Genomic DNA, 18042 nt, shown 5'->3' with positions numbered 1-18042 from the left:
ATTTGAAAGTTGGTTACAACCAGTTTGTTGCAGGGAATGAGGTGTGGGCCGGCAGCACCAGCAGATTTAGAAACACTTTCGGAAAGACTTGTTTCTTGTTGTTGGATAAACACGTGCTGATCATATTACACCTGGCAGAGCACGGGCAGCCGAACGGCAATGTTGTCACTGTACACACACCGATGGATGGGGCAGACATTGTTCACATTCAATTTCATTATTGGGCCCCGTTGCTTAACTGCACCATTTATGTTCTCGCCTTCCGGCGGCACAAAAAGCTCTGCTGCTGTTTGCAGTAGAAATCCTGCTATTATCAGATAAATTGTGAGCAGTGATTGATGGCCTCGCCCTGGTTCTCACACCCACTAATGTGTTCACACAGGTTCACACTGACCTGCATGCTATCCCTGCCGTCAGTGCAACTACCTCGCTCTGTGTACAGTAAACTTAGATTTGATTAGAAACGTTTGTTTTTCTCACAGTAAAACATTCTCCAATGCCTCTTGAACGATCAATTATCCGGTAATCTATAGATACGTGTTTACTGTAACTGAAGGCGTTACAATATTTTCAGTACAGCTCTCCACCTAATTGTCTCCTGTCTTTGCTACAATGTATCAGTCGCTCACAGAGGATTGTAACTATCACTTTGCTGTGAATAGGATTGTCAGCCTATGGTTGTATAGAATGGACTTGTTCACTGACACCAAGCTGAGATCTTCAAAATGGTGACTAAGTGAAATATGAAGTCATAGACCTGCAGAACTCTGTCAATAGGTTGGCCGAAGAATCCCTATCCAAATGTCAAAAGGATCCGTTTTCTGCAGAGAGTTCCTGATCCAGACTACCCACTTGGTGCCCATGCAACTAACCAGCTGACCATCTATTGTGTTTGTGGGGGAAGCTGGGCATGCTTGATTTCTACTTTCCAAATAAGCCAGTATCAGTGGTGCCCGGTCTCTGCTCATTCTCCACACCAGATCTGCTGCGCCCATCACACGTGTACATGGGGTGATTGAGAGAAAACTCACTGACTAAATGAATGTTCAGCCAGCAGCCATCTAAGGTTTATGACCACCTTTAGGAATGGCAAGCGTTATCACATAAGCTTCATATGCTGCAGTAGCCTGATTAATAAGTAACTAGCCACATGTTGGTCTTGTGTAAGAGCTTCCAACAATCAGGCTGGCGGCAGCATTAGAAGTCTATTGTGCACGTTTTTATGGCTGGTCTACTCCTGGCCCTTCCCTGGCACATTGATTGCTGCTGGAGACTTGGTCTAATCTCACTTGTTGCTCAATTTCCATCTTCCTCACACTTAGCAAACAAAACAATAACTCCATGTAACCAACAGTGAAGTCTTCTCTATATAGTGCAAATCCCAGAGAATAAGCTCCTCGTTTTGTGTATACAGCGACTGCTGCCATCAAATAAGGTCAAATCATAAAACGAGCTGTAATTTAATCCCAATCCTGTTGGTCTGTATCGTCCATGAATATTTCACCTACGCCTACCTGCATCCGGTATCTAGATTAAAATTGAACCTTTTCCTCCCCCCGGTTTAGTTTTGACACACAATAATTCCCTTTATTTCTGTCACTTATTTTGCACTTTTTTTTTTTTTTTTTAAAGGATTTTCTGGCCAAAATTGTGAGGAGAATATTGACGACTGTCCAGGAAATCAGTGCAAGAATGGAGGCACCTGCGTGGATGGCGTGAACACCTACAACTGCCGGTGTTCTCCTGACTGGACAGGTAGGGATAACTTTGTGTATTATATGTTTCTAGTATATCAGTGCTGCTGCCTCAATGTCTGTGATTTTTCGTCACGCAGGCCAGTACTGCACCGAAGATGTTGACGAGTGTCAGCTGATGCCAAACGCCTGTCAGAATGGAGGCACCTGCCACAACACCCATGGAGGATATAATTGTGTCTGTGTCAACGGCTGGACAGGAGAGGACTGCAGTGAGAACATTGATGACTGTGCCAACGCCGCATGTAACAGTGGAGCCACCTGCCATGATCGAGTAGCATCCTTCTACTGCGAATGTCCACACGGCCGCACTGGTGAGAATAATTCCTCATGTCTTCTGAGACTTCCGGGTATGTTTCATAGCTTATTTGATCAGAATTGGCTGATGCCTTGCTGTACTTTTTTGCTTTTACAGGTCTGCTTTGTCACCTGGATGACGCTTGTATTAGCAACCCCTGCAACGAAGGCTCCAACTGCGATACCAACCCAGTGAATGGCAAAGCTATCTGCACCTGCCCCTCTGGGTATACGGGCCCTGCCTGCAACCATGATGTGGATGAATGTTCTCTAGGTAAAAAGACTTCCAACCATCCTCAATGAATACCATAACGTCAGACATTACTGGAAAGTCGCACTAACTCTTGGTTTGACTATGCAGGTGCAAACCCCTGTGAACATGGTGGTAAATGTATCAACACTCAGGGCTCTTTCCAGTGCAACTGCCTCCCGGGCTACACAGGACCTCGCTGCGAGATTGATGTTAATGAGTGTCTCTCCAACCCCTGTCAGAATGACGCCACATGTCTGGACCAGATTGGCGAGTTCCAGTGTATCTGTATGCCAGGTGCGCCCATTACTGATTATAGGAAGATGTGGAGCATTCACCTTCTCTTTCTGGTCGTGTCATCATATGAACTGTTACTTTTTAATTTGTTAGGTTATGAGGGGAAGTTCTGTGAAATCAATTCTGACGAATGTGCCAGCAGTCCCTGTCTACACAATGGCAGATGCATCGATAAAATCAACGAGTTTCTCTGTGAATGCCCCACAGGTGAGAAAGCGGATCAATAGAACAGCGCTGTCTGGCAGGGCTACAACTAATCTGCACCCGCAGGCATCTTCCTTCCATCACTTGAGGAAAATTCCTCCCATCAGCTGATACTCGTCTGCCGATCTGAGATGGGTCGATCACATGTTATAATTCTACATAGGAAAGAATGGGCTATTGAAGGGCACAGCATTGGTTGCATCTTCTGACATTGCTTTGGTCTTCATATTGGCTGCTGTCCTCTTTTTGTATATATTAAAGACCTAATTGTAAATGTGAATATTTCGCATAAATTTCACAATGGATATTAGAGCCAAAAAAAGGGAACATGCTGTGTCCTGATGAAAGATTATGCATATTATATGCAGTGGCACTGACAGGTGCAATGCATGTGTGCAGTATAGAGAGGGGATACTGGATAGGTGAGGCGGGAGGTTAGAGCTGAAAGCAGCGTTGTATTCTAATCAGGATTCGCCTAATCTCTGCAAAGAATGTAAATAACCTGATGTGAATGCAGCATCGGAGGCCCCGTTCCCTTTCATCCAGCGTGGATGCCTCCATGGTATCCTTAGTGAAGCACGTGCTTTGGCCCCCTGTGTCTAAGGATCAAGAAAGTTTAAATCCTAAAGTCATTCATAAGGCTACTGGTTCCTCTGGTCTCGTGACCTGCAATGGAGGGCAATGTGGTGTGAAGATTGACAATGAATGTTAAACTGAGCTGTGAGGATAGTAAGGCTGAGCCGGCTGCAGTAATGGGGCAGACTGATTTCATGCTGAGCGGCATCATCTCTCTGTAGTCCAGCTTAAGATGGGCATACAAGGCCTGGCTGCAGTATTGGGTCTTTTAAGACTAGACTGTCCCCCTCGCCTGTCTTCCAAATATGTTTATCGCAGTCAGTGGATGACCATTTTGACAATGCGTATGTTTCTGGTCATTGCCAGAACCCACATTTCCCAAGCATTCAAGCAGATTATTATTATTATTATTTATTTATATAGCAGCATTGATTCCATGGTGCTTTACATGAGAAGGGGTTACATACAAGTTACAGATATCACTTACAGTAAGCAAACTAACAATGACAGGCTTACATTCTACAGGATTATGGGGAAGGAGACAGCATGTTGAGGGTTGCAGGAGCTCCGGTGTTGGTGAGGCGGTAGCTTCGGTAGTGATGAGGCGGCAGCGGGGTCAGTGCAGGCTGTAGGCTTTCCTGAAGAGATGGGTTTTCAGGTTTCGTCTGAAGGATCCGAATGTGGTTGATAGTCGGACGTGTTGGGGCAAAGAATTCCAGAGGATGGGGGATATTCTGGAGAAGTCTTGGAAACGGTTGGATGAGGGGCGAATGAGTGTGGAGGAGAGTAGGAGGTCTTGGGAGGACCGGAGATTACGTGAGGGAAGATTAGTTCAGAGATGTATGGAGGAGACAGGTTATGGATACGCTGAGGGAATGGGAGCCAGTGAAGAGATTTGCAGAGGGGGGGGGGGGGGGGGGAAGCAGGGGATTGCCTAAATATTGCCCAAAATATTGCCTAAACCCCCCCCCACAAAACCAAATTTTCAACTTCCCCCCCCCCAGGTTTTAACGGTCACTTATGTCAGTATGACATTGACGAGTGTGCCAGCACACCCTGCAAAAATGGCGCCAAATGCGTGGATGGACCGAACACCTACACCTGTCAGTGCACAGAAGGTAATGTACTATCCACATCAGTTCTTTGTCTCTGTTTTGGCTGGCAGTTATCCAGAAAGAAATGCTGGGATTTGTGGTCTTGTACTGACCAAAGAGAAAAATAATTTGATTGTTCAGAAGATTAGAAAACCTCTGTCCTATGTCGCAAAAGCCAATGGATTAATGATGAAAGAGCGTGGAAAGTGATCTGCGATGGAGCAGATGTCTGCAGCTTTGGTGTCGCAATTAGAATGAAAGCGGAACGCTCCCCATGTGGAACGCAGGGCAGAGGTGTTGTCACACAGGGGCTCTTTTCTTTTCTCCTTTTGTGCTTTTATCTTCTAAAGCCAGAACATTTTTTTTTTTTTGTGTAGAGAAGGAGGGGAAGAAAAAGACGCGGGAAAAGTTGGAGGCCATTCTACAGAAAGGGTTTTTCTTTTTCTCTTTTGCATTGAGCGGCAGGCTGCGAGGAGTGGCCTTGATGGGACGATGACATGAGCCCTGAGGGGAGACAATGCCACTATTGTCACCACTGAGCCTTCACAGCTGAATCATTTCTAATCAGGCTCCTATGAATGGCAGCGAGCGATGAAAAGCTGTTATTTCCAGCAAGTGCGCGGCCACTGTGCGCCCTGAATGCTTCTCCCTGCGAGCAAACTGAGAAGACGGAGACACTTCATTGTTGCATAATCACTGCAGCCTTTTTTCCCCATATTTTATTAGACAGACGTAAAATTACAGGAGGAGAAACATTTTAAATACTTTGAGATAATTTCCTGAACGTAGGAAGATTACTTTAATTTTGCAGGCCATATCTTACTGAAATAGTATCTGTGACCACTTTGTCCCGTACAGTTGTTGCTCCCCTAGATGCTAATAGAGGTGACAGTCGTCAGAGACTTGTACTGTTTCTTGCTGCCACTGCAAACTACAGAAGTCTTTGACGAATGACTGATAGAGATGATAATTTATATACCGCAGTTGAAAAATTATAATATCTCCTCTTAGGCTTCTGACAAAAAGTCATATTGATACAACTTTTGGTCCACTAATGTAATTACCCGTCAGCTCTGTGTTTCTCGGCTCTAAGGTTAATTGTGTTGTTTGCAGGATTTGCAGGTCCCCACTGTGAAGTTGATATAGATGACTGTAGTCCAAAACCCTGCCACCATGGAACCTGCATCGATGGCATTGCCACCTTTTCCTGTGAATGCAAACTTGGGTATACTGGAAGGAAATGTGACACAGACATTAACGAATGTCTAAGCATGCCTTGTAAAAATGGTGGACAGTGTGTAAACAAAGAAAACGACTACGAGTGCCAGTGCCTCAAAGGAACAACAGGTAAGAGGCGCCATAGTCTTCTCCAGTGAACAGAACATACATTGTCCTCTGGCGTCTGTTATAGGGAATCTCCCTGCTATTAAACCATGGACGGAGCTGGGAAGCGATCTAGATAATTAATGACACTGACAGACCACACGATGTAAAATGCAACTTTAATGTATTTATTTATTTATTTTTTAACAGGAACCAACTGTGAAGTAAATGTAGATGATTGCGCCAGCAATCCTTGTGACTCGGGGAAGTGTATTGATAAGATCAATGGTTACGAGTGTGCCTGTGAGCCGGGCTATGCAGGTAAGTCAGACAGATAATACATCACGGAGATCCTTCGCTTTATAGGAATGCAATCTGCCATTTGTGACATTTATGTTGTTTTCAGGGAAGATGTGTAACATTAACATTGATGAGTGCGCCAGCAATCCCTGCCACAATGGGGGAACCTGTGAAGACCTTATTAACGGCTTTCGGTGCACGTGTCCTGAGGGTTTCCAAGGACCAATGTGTCTGTCTGAAGTGGACGAGTGTAGGAGCAACCCTTGTATACATGGACTCTGCCGTGATGGCATCAATGGGTGAGTGTTGACAAGGGGTTGATATCGCAGGTTACAAGCTAGTTAACCCTCTTGGATGGAGTACTTAATGATTAACCTTGAACTTCTTAGTTTGCCTTATTTGTGGGAAAATTGTCTAAGAATGTAATAACATAATTACCCATAGTACCCCCTCCAGGGGCTATTACTTAACTTTTTCTCGCTCCCTGATTGGTAAATAAGCCTGACCATGGGTCAAGGGAAGTAGTGGTTCCTTAATATGTAGGTTTGCTATCCAGGGGCTGGCATTATAGGAACAGCCATCTTGGATGACCATATAATTTTGGCCACAGATCACATCCCATGTCTGTTCTCTAGATACAAATGTGACTGTGATTCGGGCTGGAGTGGAACCAACTGTGACATTAATAACAATGAATGTGACTCCAATCCGTGTATGAATGGGGGAGCCTGTAAGGACATGACCAGCGGCTATTTCTGCACTTGTAAGGAGGGCTTCAGTGGTAAGTGTCGCCATCCTCGCCTATCAGTACAATCCGAATTCTAATGGATAACCGGATTTATTTCTGATGCTGTGTGCTTTATTTTTAAGGAGTGAACTGCCAGACAAACATCAATGAATGTGCATCTAACCCATGTCTCAATGAGGGGACGTGCATTGATGGCGTGGCTGGATACAAGTGCAACTGTATATTACCATACACTGGTAAGTCCAACAGACTGAATACTTTGTTATATAAGCAGCGCTAGCGCCTGGGATACTCGGCTTACTTCGTTGTTCTTTTCCAAGTCAAGGGAAGAAAATATTTTGCTTGGAAAAACTATCCATTGCCTCCACATACACTGTCTCTCTCCAAAAATAACATAGTTTTCCCGCAAACAAGTTGAGGCTGTGCGATGAGTCTCTCCAATGATCCTGTCAAAGGTGGAAAAACCCTCATTCTTGGCGTATTGAGTGCCATTTTTTTGGATCGTTCTCGGGCGACCGGCTTACAGTGCGCGTCTCCAGCCCTGGTGGGTGGGTGAGAGATTATTTTGACAGATTTGCGGTAGATGGGAATTGCTGTCCGAGTCAAATCCTGCTTACTGGCTTCCTGCTTCCCCTTCCATTAAAATGGCAATGTGCACAATTGCAGGAAACCCTACTGAATTTCCTGCCTGGCCCTGGTCTCCACAGTAACCCAATGAGGATATCGAAGGTTTTGGAAAAAGGCCATGGCCTATTTCAGAGAGAGCGGCTCACTGAGAAAATAAATTTCCTACGTTTTATTTTTTCCGTGTTGCCGATGTCACATTTTTAGCTGCTTGCTTTTGTAGGTTTTTTTTTTTTTCATCTACCAATAACTGCAGCACAAAACCTGGAGATGAGGCACTGATTGTAATAAAATGGGTCTTGGCACACTGTTTTGGTAATGCTGTTTGTGTACTCTCTCCAGGAGCCACATGTGAGGATGTCTTAGCCCCCTGTGCAAATAGCCCATGTAAAAATGATGGAAACTGTCGAGAATCAGAAGACTTTGAAAGTTTCTCCTGTGTCTGTCCTGCTGGTTGGCAAGGTAATTTAGCCCTGCATTTACCCTGGCATCCTAGCCTGATGAGATTTGCTCTCTTGATATGTCTTGCAGCACATGTTCCTTTTTGGCTTTATCTTTGTGTGACGTGATGGAGTGGAGCTCCATGTTGCTGCATATTTTGTAGTCTCATCTATGTTTCTGTATTGGATCCCTTTGAGTAATATATAAAGTCCTATGGTTGATGGCCGACAAGCTGCCTTGTTTGTTCTCAGTAATAAAGCCCCTGTAACTTGAGATTTATAAATCCTTTGCTATAGAAACCAGCCGTACCAATGTGTGCTTATTCAGCTGAGTGACTTGCAGATATTTTCCATAGACTTAACTAGTGACCTGAATCATCCTCCATATCAGTACAATCTTATCCTTTTTTTTTTCTCACAAAGGACAAACATGTGAGATCGATATCAATGAGTGCGTGAAGAACCCCTGCCGAAATGGCGCCCTTTGTCAGAACACGAATGGCAGCTACAAGTGCATCTGTAAACCTGGATACACCGGCAGGAACTGCGAGACTGATATTAATGACTGCCAGCCGAGTGAGTGCATTGTGCCAGCCTCCAGCCGTCTCTTCTAGATGGTGGAATTTTAGGGGGGTGAGCGAGAAATTAATTGCCTTCCTATGATTTTAATTTTCAGACCCCTGCCACAATGGAGGTTCCTGCACTGACGGTATCAATGCTTTCTACTGCAACTGCTTGCCCGGCTTCCGTGGGCCAAAGTGCGAAGAGGATATTAATGAGTGCGCCAGCAACCCCTGCAAGAACGGGGCAAATTGCACGGATTGTGTGAACAGCTACACCTGCACCTGCCCCTCGGGATTTAGTGGAATTCACTGTGAAATAAACACTCCAGACTGTACAGAAAGGTACAGCAGCTTCAAGAGCACACACACTGGAGAAAATGAGAAGCTTATTATTATATACAGCTGAATATTCTCCGCCATTCACTGGTCTTCTCTTTTCCAGCTCCTGCTTCAATGGTGGCACCTGTGTGGACGGAATAAACGCCTTTACCTGTCAGTGTCCGCCCGGATTCACCGGAAGCTACTGTCAGCATGACATCAATGAGTGCGACTCCAAACCTTGCCTCAATGGTGGCACGTGCCAGGACAGCTATGGGACCTACAAGTGCACCTGTCCCCAGGGCTACACTGGACTGAACTGTCAGGTACTCAATACTATACTCTGCAAGTTTATTTCTACTTGCATAGGAAAAGCATGTTTTCCATATTCCACAATGTAACAACATTGATTTTATTTTCTACAGAATTTGGTGAGATGGTGCGACTCTTCACCATGTAAAAACGGGGGAAAATGCTGGCAAACCAACAACCTGTATCGGTGTGAGTGTAATAGCGGCTGGACTGGGCTGTATTGTGATGTCCCCAATGTTTCATGCGATGTTGCGGCTTTACAGCGAGGTGAGATCTTCTCGGAGACCACTGTGCTTTATAATCACACGTTACTGCTTCCTTAAAATCCTGTCTTGTGACATTGCACTTTGTCTGTCACCAGGTGTGGACGTCCAGAGTCTCTGCCGGAATACTGGGTCTTGCCGAGACACTGGGAACACCCACTACTGCCTGTGTCAGCCCGGATATACTGGAAGCTACTGCGAGGAGCAGGTGGATGAATGTAGTCCCAACCCATGCCAGAATGGAGCCACCTGTACAGACTACCTGGGCGGCTATTCCTGTGAGGTGAGCATCTATGGACCTTGTTGACCTGCTGTCAGTGCTCAATAAAATGGAGATTGGATATTTTTGTTATATATTCTTCTCTTTTGCAGTGTGTTGCAGGCTACCATGGGGTTAACTGTTCAGAGGAAATTAATGAGTGTCACTCTTACCCTTGCCAAAATGGAGGAACCTGCATTGATCTGATCAATACTTACAAATGCTCCTGTCCCAGAGGCACCCAAGGTAAAGCAGAAGCCATAAAAAGGACATTGCAAATATGCGGGTGCTATATCAACCCTCCAGTTCTTATATTGCATCAATATTCCACATTTTTTCTATTTTTTTTTCACTCCAGGAGTTCACTGTGAAATTAACATTGATGACTGCAATCCACTGTATGAGGGGCCCAACCAAGAACCTAAATGCTTCAATGGCGGCAAATGTGTTGATCGTGTTGGTGGATATCATTGTAAGTGTTTGCCAGGTTTTGTCGGGGAGCGCTGTGAGGGCGATGTGAACGAATGCCTTTCTAACCCCTGTGATGCCCGCGGTACCCAGAACTGCGTCCAGCTGGTGAATGATTACCGCTGTGAATGCCGACAAGGATTTACAGGTAACAAATATCTCTGGTCCCATTCTTTCCTCTTGTCTTCCGTGTAAACCGTGAGTACTAATCCAATTCCTTATGTCACTAGGGAGGCGCTGTGAGTCATTGCTTGATGGATGCAAAGGAAAACCATGCAAAAACGGTGGAACTTGTGCCATTGCAACAAATACAGAGCGAGGCTTCATCTGCAAGTGTCCCCTGGTAAGAAATGAGCATGAACTGCTGGGCATAAAACATATTGGCCCCAATTCATCAAGACTGGTGTTTTTTCTCCCCAGTCTTTATGAGGGGGGTGTGATGGGAGTCCTAGTTCATGAAGAGTTGAATATTTTGTTATGAATCGGGAGCATCTGGCGAGTGGCATGTACCTTCATGCGCCACACCTGAAACCTAACTGGAGTAAGATTTCTACTGTAGGGAACGCCACAGCTCCTCATGTATTGGACCAACTGTGGCATCAGGCCCCATCCATTCCCCATTCCAGCTTTGCTCATTTTAGCAGAACTGAAAACAAAAGTGGTTAATTTTTTACACAACTTCCAAATTGATTTGTTGATTTGGGGCCCAAATGTAGTTAACAAAACTTATCTATAAAAATGACACTTGGTCTTTTAACCTGTAGATTATTAAGATGAATATGGAGATGGAAAACTGAGTTGTAATTATTTTTTTTTTAAGGGATTTGATGGAGCCAGCTGTGAATATGACACCCGTCTATGTGGGAATCTTCATTGTCACAATGGTGGGACCTGTATATCTGCCCTCAAGACCCCTAAATGTGTCTGTTCAGATGAATTCACTGGACCCCTGTGTCAGTACCCGGTCAGCAGCCCCTGCAATTCCAACCCTTGTTACAACGGTGGCACGTGCAAGTTTGTAACAGAGGAACCTTTCTACCAGTGCATCTGCCCCCAGAACTTTAATGGTCTGTTTTGCCACATCTTGGACTATGGCTTTAAAGGCGGCCAAGGACAGGACATCGAACCACCTGAGTTTGAAGAAGCTTGTGGAATTGACCTATGTGCAGATCAGGCAGGAAATAAAATCTGCAACACAAACTGCAACACTCATGCCTGTGGATGGGATGGAGGCGATTGCTCCCTGGATTTCCACGATCCTTGGAAGAATTGTACCGAGGCGCTGCAGTGCTGGAAATATTTTAACGATGGAAAATGTGACTCCCAGTGTAACAACGCAGGATGCCTCTATGACGGCTTTGACTGCCAGAACATCGACAATCAGTGCAAGTAAGTAAAAAAGTAGGGGCAAGTTAGGGGAGAATGTGCCGACACTGGGGTGAGCAGGGGGACGGCAGTGCTGACAGTGCAGTTAGCGTGGGGAAAGTGCATGGCGACCTGCATTTGAAGCCTCTGTGAGTGACTCCATTTTCCTACTTTTTCCAGCCCTCTGTATGACCAGTATTGCAAGGACCACTTCCGGGATGGTCATTGTGACCAAGGCTGTAACAATGCCGAGTGTGAGTGGGATGGTTTGGACTGCGCTAATAATATGCCTGAGAAATTGGCTGATGGCACCCTGGTATTAGTGGTTCTGGTACCCCCAGAAAAGCTGAAGAACATTTCTGTTGACTTCCTCCGAGAGTTAAGTAGGATCCTTCACACAAATGTTGTGTTTAAGAAGAACGAGCATGGAGATTACATGATTATCCCATATTACGGCAACAAAGAGGAGCTGAAGAAACATCACATCAAAAGATCCACAAGGGATTGGGCCGATGCCCCAAGTGCCATCTTTAGTGGTGTGAAGGATTCCCTGATGCTTGCCAGATATCGAAGAGAACTCGACCAGCTGGAGGTGAAAGGGTAGGTGGACTACCTCCTTCCGACACAAAGTTACATGAGATAAAGCTTGCCATGATTGAATTGTAAGTGACCTGTAATCCTCTATACACAGGTCAATCGTCTACCTGGAGATCGATAATAGGCAGTGTTTCCAGACCACTTCTCAGTGCTTCAATAGTGCCACAGACGTGGCGGCATTTCTCGGGGCTCTGGCATCACTTGGCAATCTAGACCTCCCATACAAGATAGAAGCTGTTAGAAGTAAGTTCCCAAACTTCAGGAGTCCGTACAATAAATCGGTGTCTTTTTTTTTTTTCATAAAGCTTAGTAAATAAAACGCCTTTCAACTTTTTTTTTTTTCTACCGGATTTATGTCAGGATCATTAATTCTTTAAGAAGGGAGAAAAAAAAGGGAGAAAAATTGATCAATAGCATACACGAGGTGGTAGAACCGTTATCTCGAAAATCCCATGTAAATCCTCTGACTTAGCAGCTCAACGAGAGCGCAGTGATGTGAAGTTGATTAATCCATTTTCTTAAAGGAGTAAAGAAAACCTGTCTCTTGATACTGCCATTTGGGGCAGGAGAAAATTTTAAGGGTAATTTGCAATTCTGATGAGTAACGGAAAATAATCTTATTTTTTTTTAATGATTTTTTTTTAAGAGATTACAATTTTTTTTTTTTTTTTTTTGTAGAGAGAATTCTGCTCATTTTCATTGTGCTTGTTCTTTGAAATGCAGCTTTAATGTCTGTCTCACCGAGCTTCTCCTGGTTATCTTCAGGTGAAACGGCAACTCCACCGACCAGCTCACCGCTCTATCCCAGCCTAGGTGTCAGCCTGTGCGTCATCCTTGTCATCTTTGCTGTCGTGGGAGTCCTCATCCACAACAAGAAGAGACGACGGGAGCACGGTCACCTCTGGTACCCAGAAGGGTTCAATGCAAAGGAGTCAACCAAAAAGAAGAGACGAGAGCCCCTTGGGGAGGATTCAGTAGGCTTAAAGTAAGTGTTGAACCCGGTGCTGGAAATGTGCTGATTGCCGCCACATTTCTTTCCATCTTTTACATATTGGCCTTTTCTATTTATACTGTTTATGTGCATTAAGTTCTGGGTTAACCATGTTAAATAAATGTTAGTTTGTTTTGTTTTTTATTTATTTTAAAGTTTTAGCTGTTTTTTTTGTTACTTCATTGTAGGCCCTTAAAAAATGGTGCAGATGGTTCTTTGATGGATGATAATCAGAATGAGTGGGGAGATGAAGAAGCCTCAGAAAGCAAGAGATTCCGGGTAAAAATCATCTTTTAATAGTTGTACATCAGTTTGCACTGAGCTTTACATCTTGGGTCTCCTTAAGGACAACTGTGCTTTGTTTGTTCTCTGTAGAGGTATTTGTGCTGCTTTTGCATCTTTTTTGACATATTTGTGCTGCATTTATAGATCAGGGAACTCTAAGTTGTGTGTGTCTTTGAGCTGGAGGTGCCTCATGCTGATATTTGTCTTCTCCATTAGTTTGATGATCACGTCATACTTCCCGATCTTGATGATCAGACAGACCACAGACAGTGGACTCAGCAACACCTGGATGCAGCCGATCTCAGAGCTCCATCTATGGCTCCCACTCCACCCCAAGGAGAGATTGATAGTGACATGGATGTCAACGTGCGGGGACCAGGCAAGCTTATATATCTTTATTTTATTTTTTGGGGTATTATATAAATGTTACCTGCATCCTGGGTATTAGAAAGTATCATCTTGTAGATTGTAAGCTTGCGAGCAGGGACCTCACCCCTAATGTCACTGTTTAAATTGTCTTAACTTGTATTGAATTTATTGTCTGTACATGTCCCCGCTTAATTGTAAAGTGCTGCGGAATATGTTGGCGCTATATAAATAAAAATTATTATTATTTATTATTTTAACAGTCTCTTGTCTCCTTCCAGATGGCTTCACCCCACTTATGATCGCAGCATGCAGCGGAGGAGGACTAGAGACCGGGAACAGTGAAGAAGAGGAGGATACGCCTGCTAACATGATCTCTGACTTTATTGGTCAAGGTGCAAGTCTACACAACCAAACTGACCGCACCGGAGAGACTGCCCTTCACTTGGCTGCTCGATATGCCCGTGCTGATGCTGCCAAGCGGCTGCTGGAGTCCAGTGCTGATGCCAACGTGCCAGACAACATGGGGCGCACTCCACTTCATGCTGCGGTGGCAGCTGATGCACAAGGTGTATTTCAGGTGTGTAGTATTGTTTGTTCAATTATAGATATTGTGTGATAAAATGTTACGTTGCTGCTTCTGCCTCTGACGTGAGTACCAAGAAAACTACTGAACGTTATCTTGACCCTCTTCCATAACAGTCGTCTCTAAGCAAGGGCAGGAATAGACCTGAAGCTTAGAAAGATGCAGTTTTCTTGGAAATACCTTTTTAATTATTTTATCCTCCTTGAACAGATTCTCATTCGGAATAGAGCAACAGAGTTAGATGCTCGCATGTACGACGGTACAACTCCGCTAATCCTGGCGGCTCGTCTGGCTGTGGAGGGTATGGTGGAAGAGCTAATCAACTCCCATGCCGATGTGAACGCAGTGGATGATCTTGGTAAGCACATGGACACTATTTTAGTCATCACATTTTTTTCCTGTCCTTTCGGGAAAGGTTGTAAAATCTGTGCTTTTATATGTTCCCAGGAAAATCTGCTTTACACTGGGCGGCCGCAGTGAATAACGTGGATGCAGCAACTGTTCTCTTGAAAAATGGTGCCAATAAAGACATGCAAAATAACAAGGTGAGGCAAAAGTATTGTATTATCTGTGGCCTCCTGGAAATGTGATGAAATGTTCTGCTCTGGAAAAGTAGAGAAATGTATTGCTGCAAATCTTCTAACCTACTGCTTCTTTACATGCAGGAAGAAACTCCTTTGTTCCTTGCTGCAAGAGAAGGAAGCTATGAAACGGCCAAAGTGCTTCTGGATCACTACGCAAACAGAGACATCACTGACCACATGGATCGGCTTCCACGTGACATTGCACAAGAGCGTATGCACCACGATATTGTTCGATTATTGGATGACTATAACCTTGTCAGGAGTCCACAGCTTCACAATGGTCCCATGGGAGCTTCAACTTTATCCCCCATCTGCTCTCCTAATGGTTATATTGGAAACATGAAGGCAGCAGTGCAAGGGAAGAAAGCTCGAAAGCCAAGTGCCAAAGCTTCTGGGTGCAAAGAGACTAAAGACCTTAAAACCAGGAGGAAAAAGTGTCAAGATGGCAAGGGTGGGGTGCTAGACAACAACAGCTCAGGTGTCCTCTCCCCCGTCGACTCACTGGAGTCTCCTCATGGCTACCTGTCGGATGTGTCATCTCCTCCACTGATGACTTCCCCATTCCAGCAGTCTCCATCAATGCCTCTCAGCCACCTCAACAATATGCCTGATACCCACATCAGCATGAATCACATGAATATGTCCGCCAAGCAAGAAATGGTTGGTGGTAGTAGCCAAATGGGATTTGAGTCTATGACACCCCGTCTCGCTCATCTCTCCGTATCGAACCCGAGCACTGTTCTGAATGGAGGCACCATGCAGTTTACAGTGGGTGGTTCAGTGATGAATGGCCAGTGTGACTGGCTGAGGCTGCAGAATGGGATGGTCCCCAACCAGTACAATCCCATGAGAACTAGTCTCCAGCAGGGTGGCCATCAGCAAACTGCAGCAGCCCTCCAGCACAGCTTGATGTCCTCTTTGCATAATGGGTTGCCAACCACCGCTCTCACACCAATGATGACCTATCAGGCTATTCCCAACACAAGGTTGTCTGGACAAACTCATCTTCTGCAAGCTCAGCAAATTCAGCAGATGCAGCAACAAAACCTGCAACTCCAGCAACAAAATATGCAACAGCAGCAACAAAATATGCAACAGCAACACAATGCAACTTCTGCATCTACCACCCACATTGGTGCACCCTTCTGTGCAAACGACATGGCACAATCAGACATGCAGCAGTTGACGAGTAACAGCCTGCGTTCGTTAATTCCCCAGGATACCCAAATCTTAGCGGGCTCTTTGCCAACCACTCTTACTCAATCTATGTCAACCACCCAGTTCCTAACACCACCCTCACAGCACAGTTACTCCTCTCCCATAGACAATACCCCAAGCCACCAGTTACAGGTCCCAGACCACCCTTTCTTAACCCCATCTCCTGAATCGCCAGACCAATGGTCAAGCTCGTCCCCTCATTCAAATCTATCTGATTGGTCTGAGGGTATATCGAGTCCTCCGACAAATATACAGCCCCAACATAACCACATTCCTGAGGCTTTCAAATAGACTCTACTAAAGAATAGCCATAAAGCAAGGCCTGGGCCAATATCAGATGCTGATACAGACTATGAAAGGAAAACTTTTTATACAATTTTATATTTCAAAGTCCAGAACATTTTGTTTTTATTTATTTGAGTACTTTTTAGTGCTGACCTAAATCTTAACACTGCCCCTTTTTATTTATGTTTTCTGGATGAACTTTGTCTTTTATTTTATTCTTTTTTTTTTTTTTTTCATACCGGTATGTCTGCCTTAAAGTATAGAGCTATAGATGTCTATTGTGTGATAACAGATTTTGTATTGAATATGGTATTTATTTTCTCCTCTGCTCATGTCACCATCTATTGGAAAGAACAAAACACTTTATCCCCTGACTGGCAAAACATTGTACATTAAGGTGTATAAAATATATATATATATATATATATATATTAGTGTGTGCAGCTTGTGGGGCCAAAGAACCCTCATCTGAGACAGTCTGCAGTATTATGGTCTATTGTTGAATGTGCTTCCCACATTTAAACACTCAAATTATTGACGACTGTCGCACGGAAAATGTTTGTTTTTAATGCCCCCAAACTGTTTTCTTTTTTTTTAAATGGTAGAATATGCTATTTAGTTGTATTGATATCCCACCCAGTTACATGTTATAATGGTTTTTGGTCAGTTTTTATACATTTGATATCTTTGTCCCAGAGCCATTGTTCCCTCAAATCGTGAACAGCGCCTTGAAGAAACAAAAAAGTTATTCTTTGGTACAAGCCTGTGGCATCTCTAAGCTTTGTATATAGACATTAGACCCATACTGTGGATTTTGTTTAAAAAGTCTACGTGAATATCCCTGGAGGAAAACGCACTCGCTGCGGTTCTACGCCGTGAACTCTAATCTTACAAAGACATTTCGGCAAAGGACGCTCTTATGAGCACACGGTTGGAGAACGGTGAATTACGAGGTTGTCCTCCACTGTAAAAAGCGTATTGAGACTAAAGTAGCTGGAGAGATGAACTCCTAGTCCCTTTCTATATGCGGATTAATACCGGGAGCGTCTGATATCATCTTGTAAAGAGAATTGGGGGAAAAAAAAGGTCTAGAATGTAGTGACAAATATTGTATCTATCTACACGCAAAGTTGTAGTTTGGAAATAATGATGTATTTTTTTTTACGCTTTGTAAGCAAACAGTTTTGTTATAATAAATCTTATAAAAAAAATTTGATTTCTTAAACACATGGGAGAAGGGGACATAAAGCTGAATCTCCCCAGCACTCCCTGCTTCTTTGTTTGTGCAGACATTATCAGTCATCTGTATCTGTATGAGTCGTGTACAGTGGGGAAAATAAGTATTTGATACACTGATGATTTTGCAAGTTTTCTGACCTACAAAGAATGGAGAGGTCTGTAATTTTTATCGTAGGTACACCAAGTCAACTAAGGGGCAGAATCTAAAATTAAAAACCAGAAAATCACATTGTGTGATTTTTACATAAATTTCATGAAGTACGTAGTTGATCACCTACCAACCAGCAAGAATTCTGGCTCTCACAGACTTGTTAGTTTTTCTTTAATCCCTTAGTGATGGAGCTAATTTTTTTTAAATCTGTCCAGTGTCAATTTAAGTGGTAATAACTCTGAAATGCTTCAACATATCCCATTGATTTGGAGACTGTTTTTTTTC

General features: G+C 44.0%; 1 protein-coding gene across 2 annotated transcripts in view; it reads left to right on the top strand.

Moving 5' to 3' along the window:
• NOTCH1 (notch receptor 1) overlaps positions 1-17647 on the top strand; it is a 49110-nt gene extending 31463 nt beyond the window's left edge. The window contains exons 5-34 of one of the 2 annotated variants that reach the window (XM_069747471.1): positions 1633-1755; positions 1835-2068; positions 2170-2325; positions 2413-2598; positions 2692-2805; positions 4383-4496; positions 5586-5819; positions 6006-6116; positions 6202-6394; positions 6731-6876; positions 6966-7079; positions 7810-7929; positions 8331-8483; positions 8584-8812; positions 8913-9114; positions 9214-9367; positions 9462-9646; positions 9736-9868; positions 9981-10238; positions 10321-10433; positions 10911-11479; positions 11636-12055; positions 12147-12295; positions 12818-13037; positions 13232-13322; positions 13545-13707; positions 13976-14274; positions 14491-14638; positions 14728-14825; positions 14946-17647. In XM_069747471.1, coding sequence (XP_069603572.1) covers positions 1633-1755; positions 1835-2068; positions 2170-2325; positions 2413-2598; positions 2692-2805; positions 4383-4496; positions 5586-5819; positions 6006-6116; positions 6202-6394; positions 6731-6876; positions 6966-7079; positions 7810-7929; positions 8331-8483; positions 8584-8812; positions 8913-9114; positions 9214-9367; positions 9462-9646; positions 9736-9868; positions 9981-10238; positions 10321-10433; positions 10911-11479; positions 11636-12055; positions 12147-12295; positions 12818-13037; positions 13232-13322; positions 13545-13707; positions 13976-14274; positions 14491-14638; positions 14728-14825; positions 14946-16373 — 6857 coding nt within the window. In that variant the 3' untranslated portion in view covers positions 16374-17647. The remainder of the gene's footprint in view (positions 1-1632; positions 1756-1834; positions 2069-2169; positions 2326-2412; positions 2599-2691; positions 2806-4382; positions 4497-5585; positions 5820-6005; positions 6117-6201; positions 6395-6730; positions 6877-6965; positions 7080-7809; positions 7930-8330; positions 8484-8583; positions 8813-8912; positions 9115-9213; positions 9368-9461; positions 9647-9735; positions 9869-9980; positions 10239-10320; positions 10434-10910; positions 11480-11635; positions 12056-12146; positions 12296-12817; positions 13038-13231; positions 13323-13544; positions 13708-13975; positions 14275-14490; positions 14639-14727; positions 14826-14945) is intronic. The other variant, XM_069747472.1, reaches the window with a different exon arrangement.
• The last annotated feature ends 395 nt before the right edge of the window (positions 17648-18042 follow it).

This window comes from Ranitomeya imitator, chromosome 2, assembly GCF_032444005.1.
Source record: "Ranitomeya imitator isolate aRanImi1 chromosome 2, aRanImi1.pri, whole genome shotgun sequence".
Lineage (NCBI taxonomy): Eukaryota > Metazoa > Chordata > Amphibia > Anura > Dendrobatidae > Ranitomeya > Ranitomeya imitator.
This window is presented reverse-complemented; position numbering and strand designations above follow the sequence as displayed.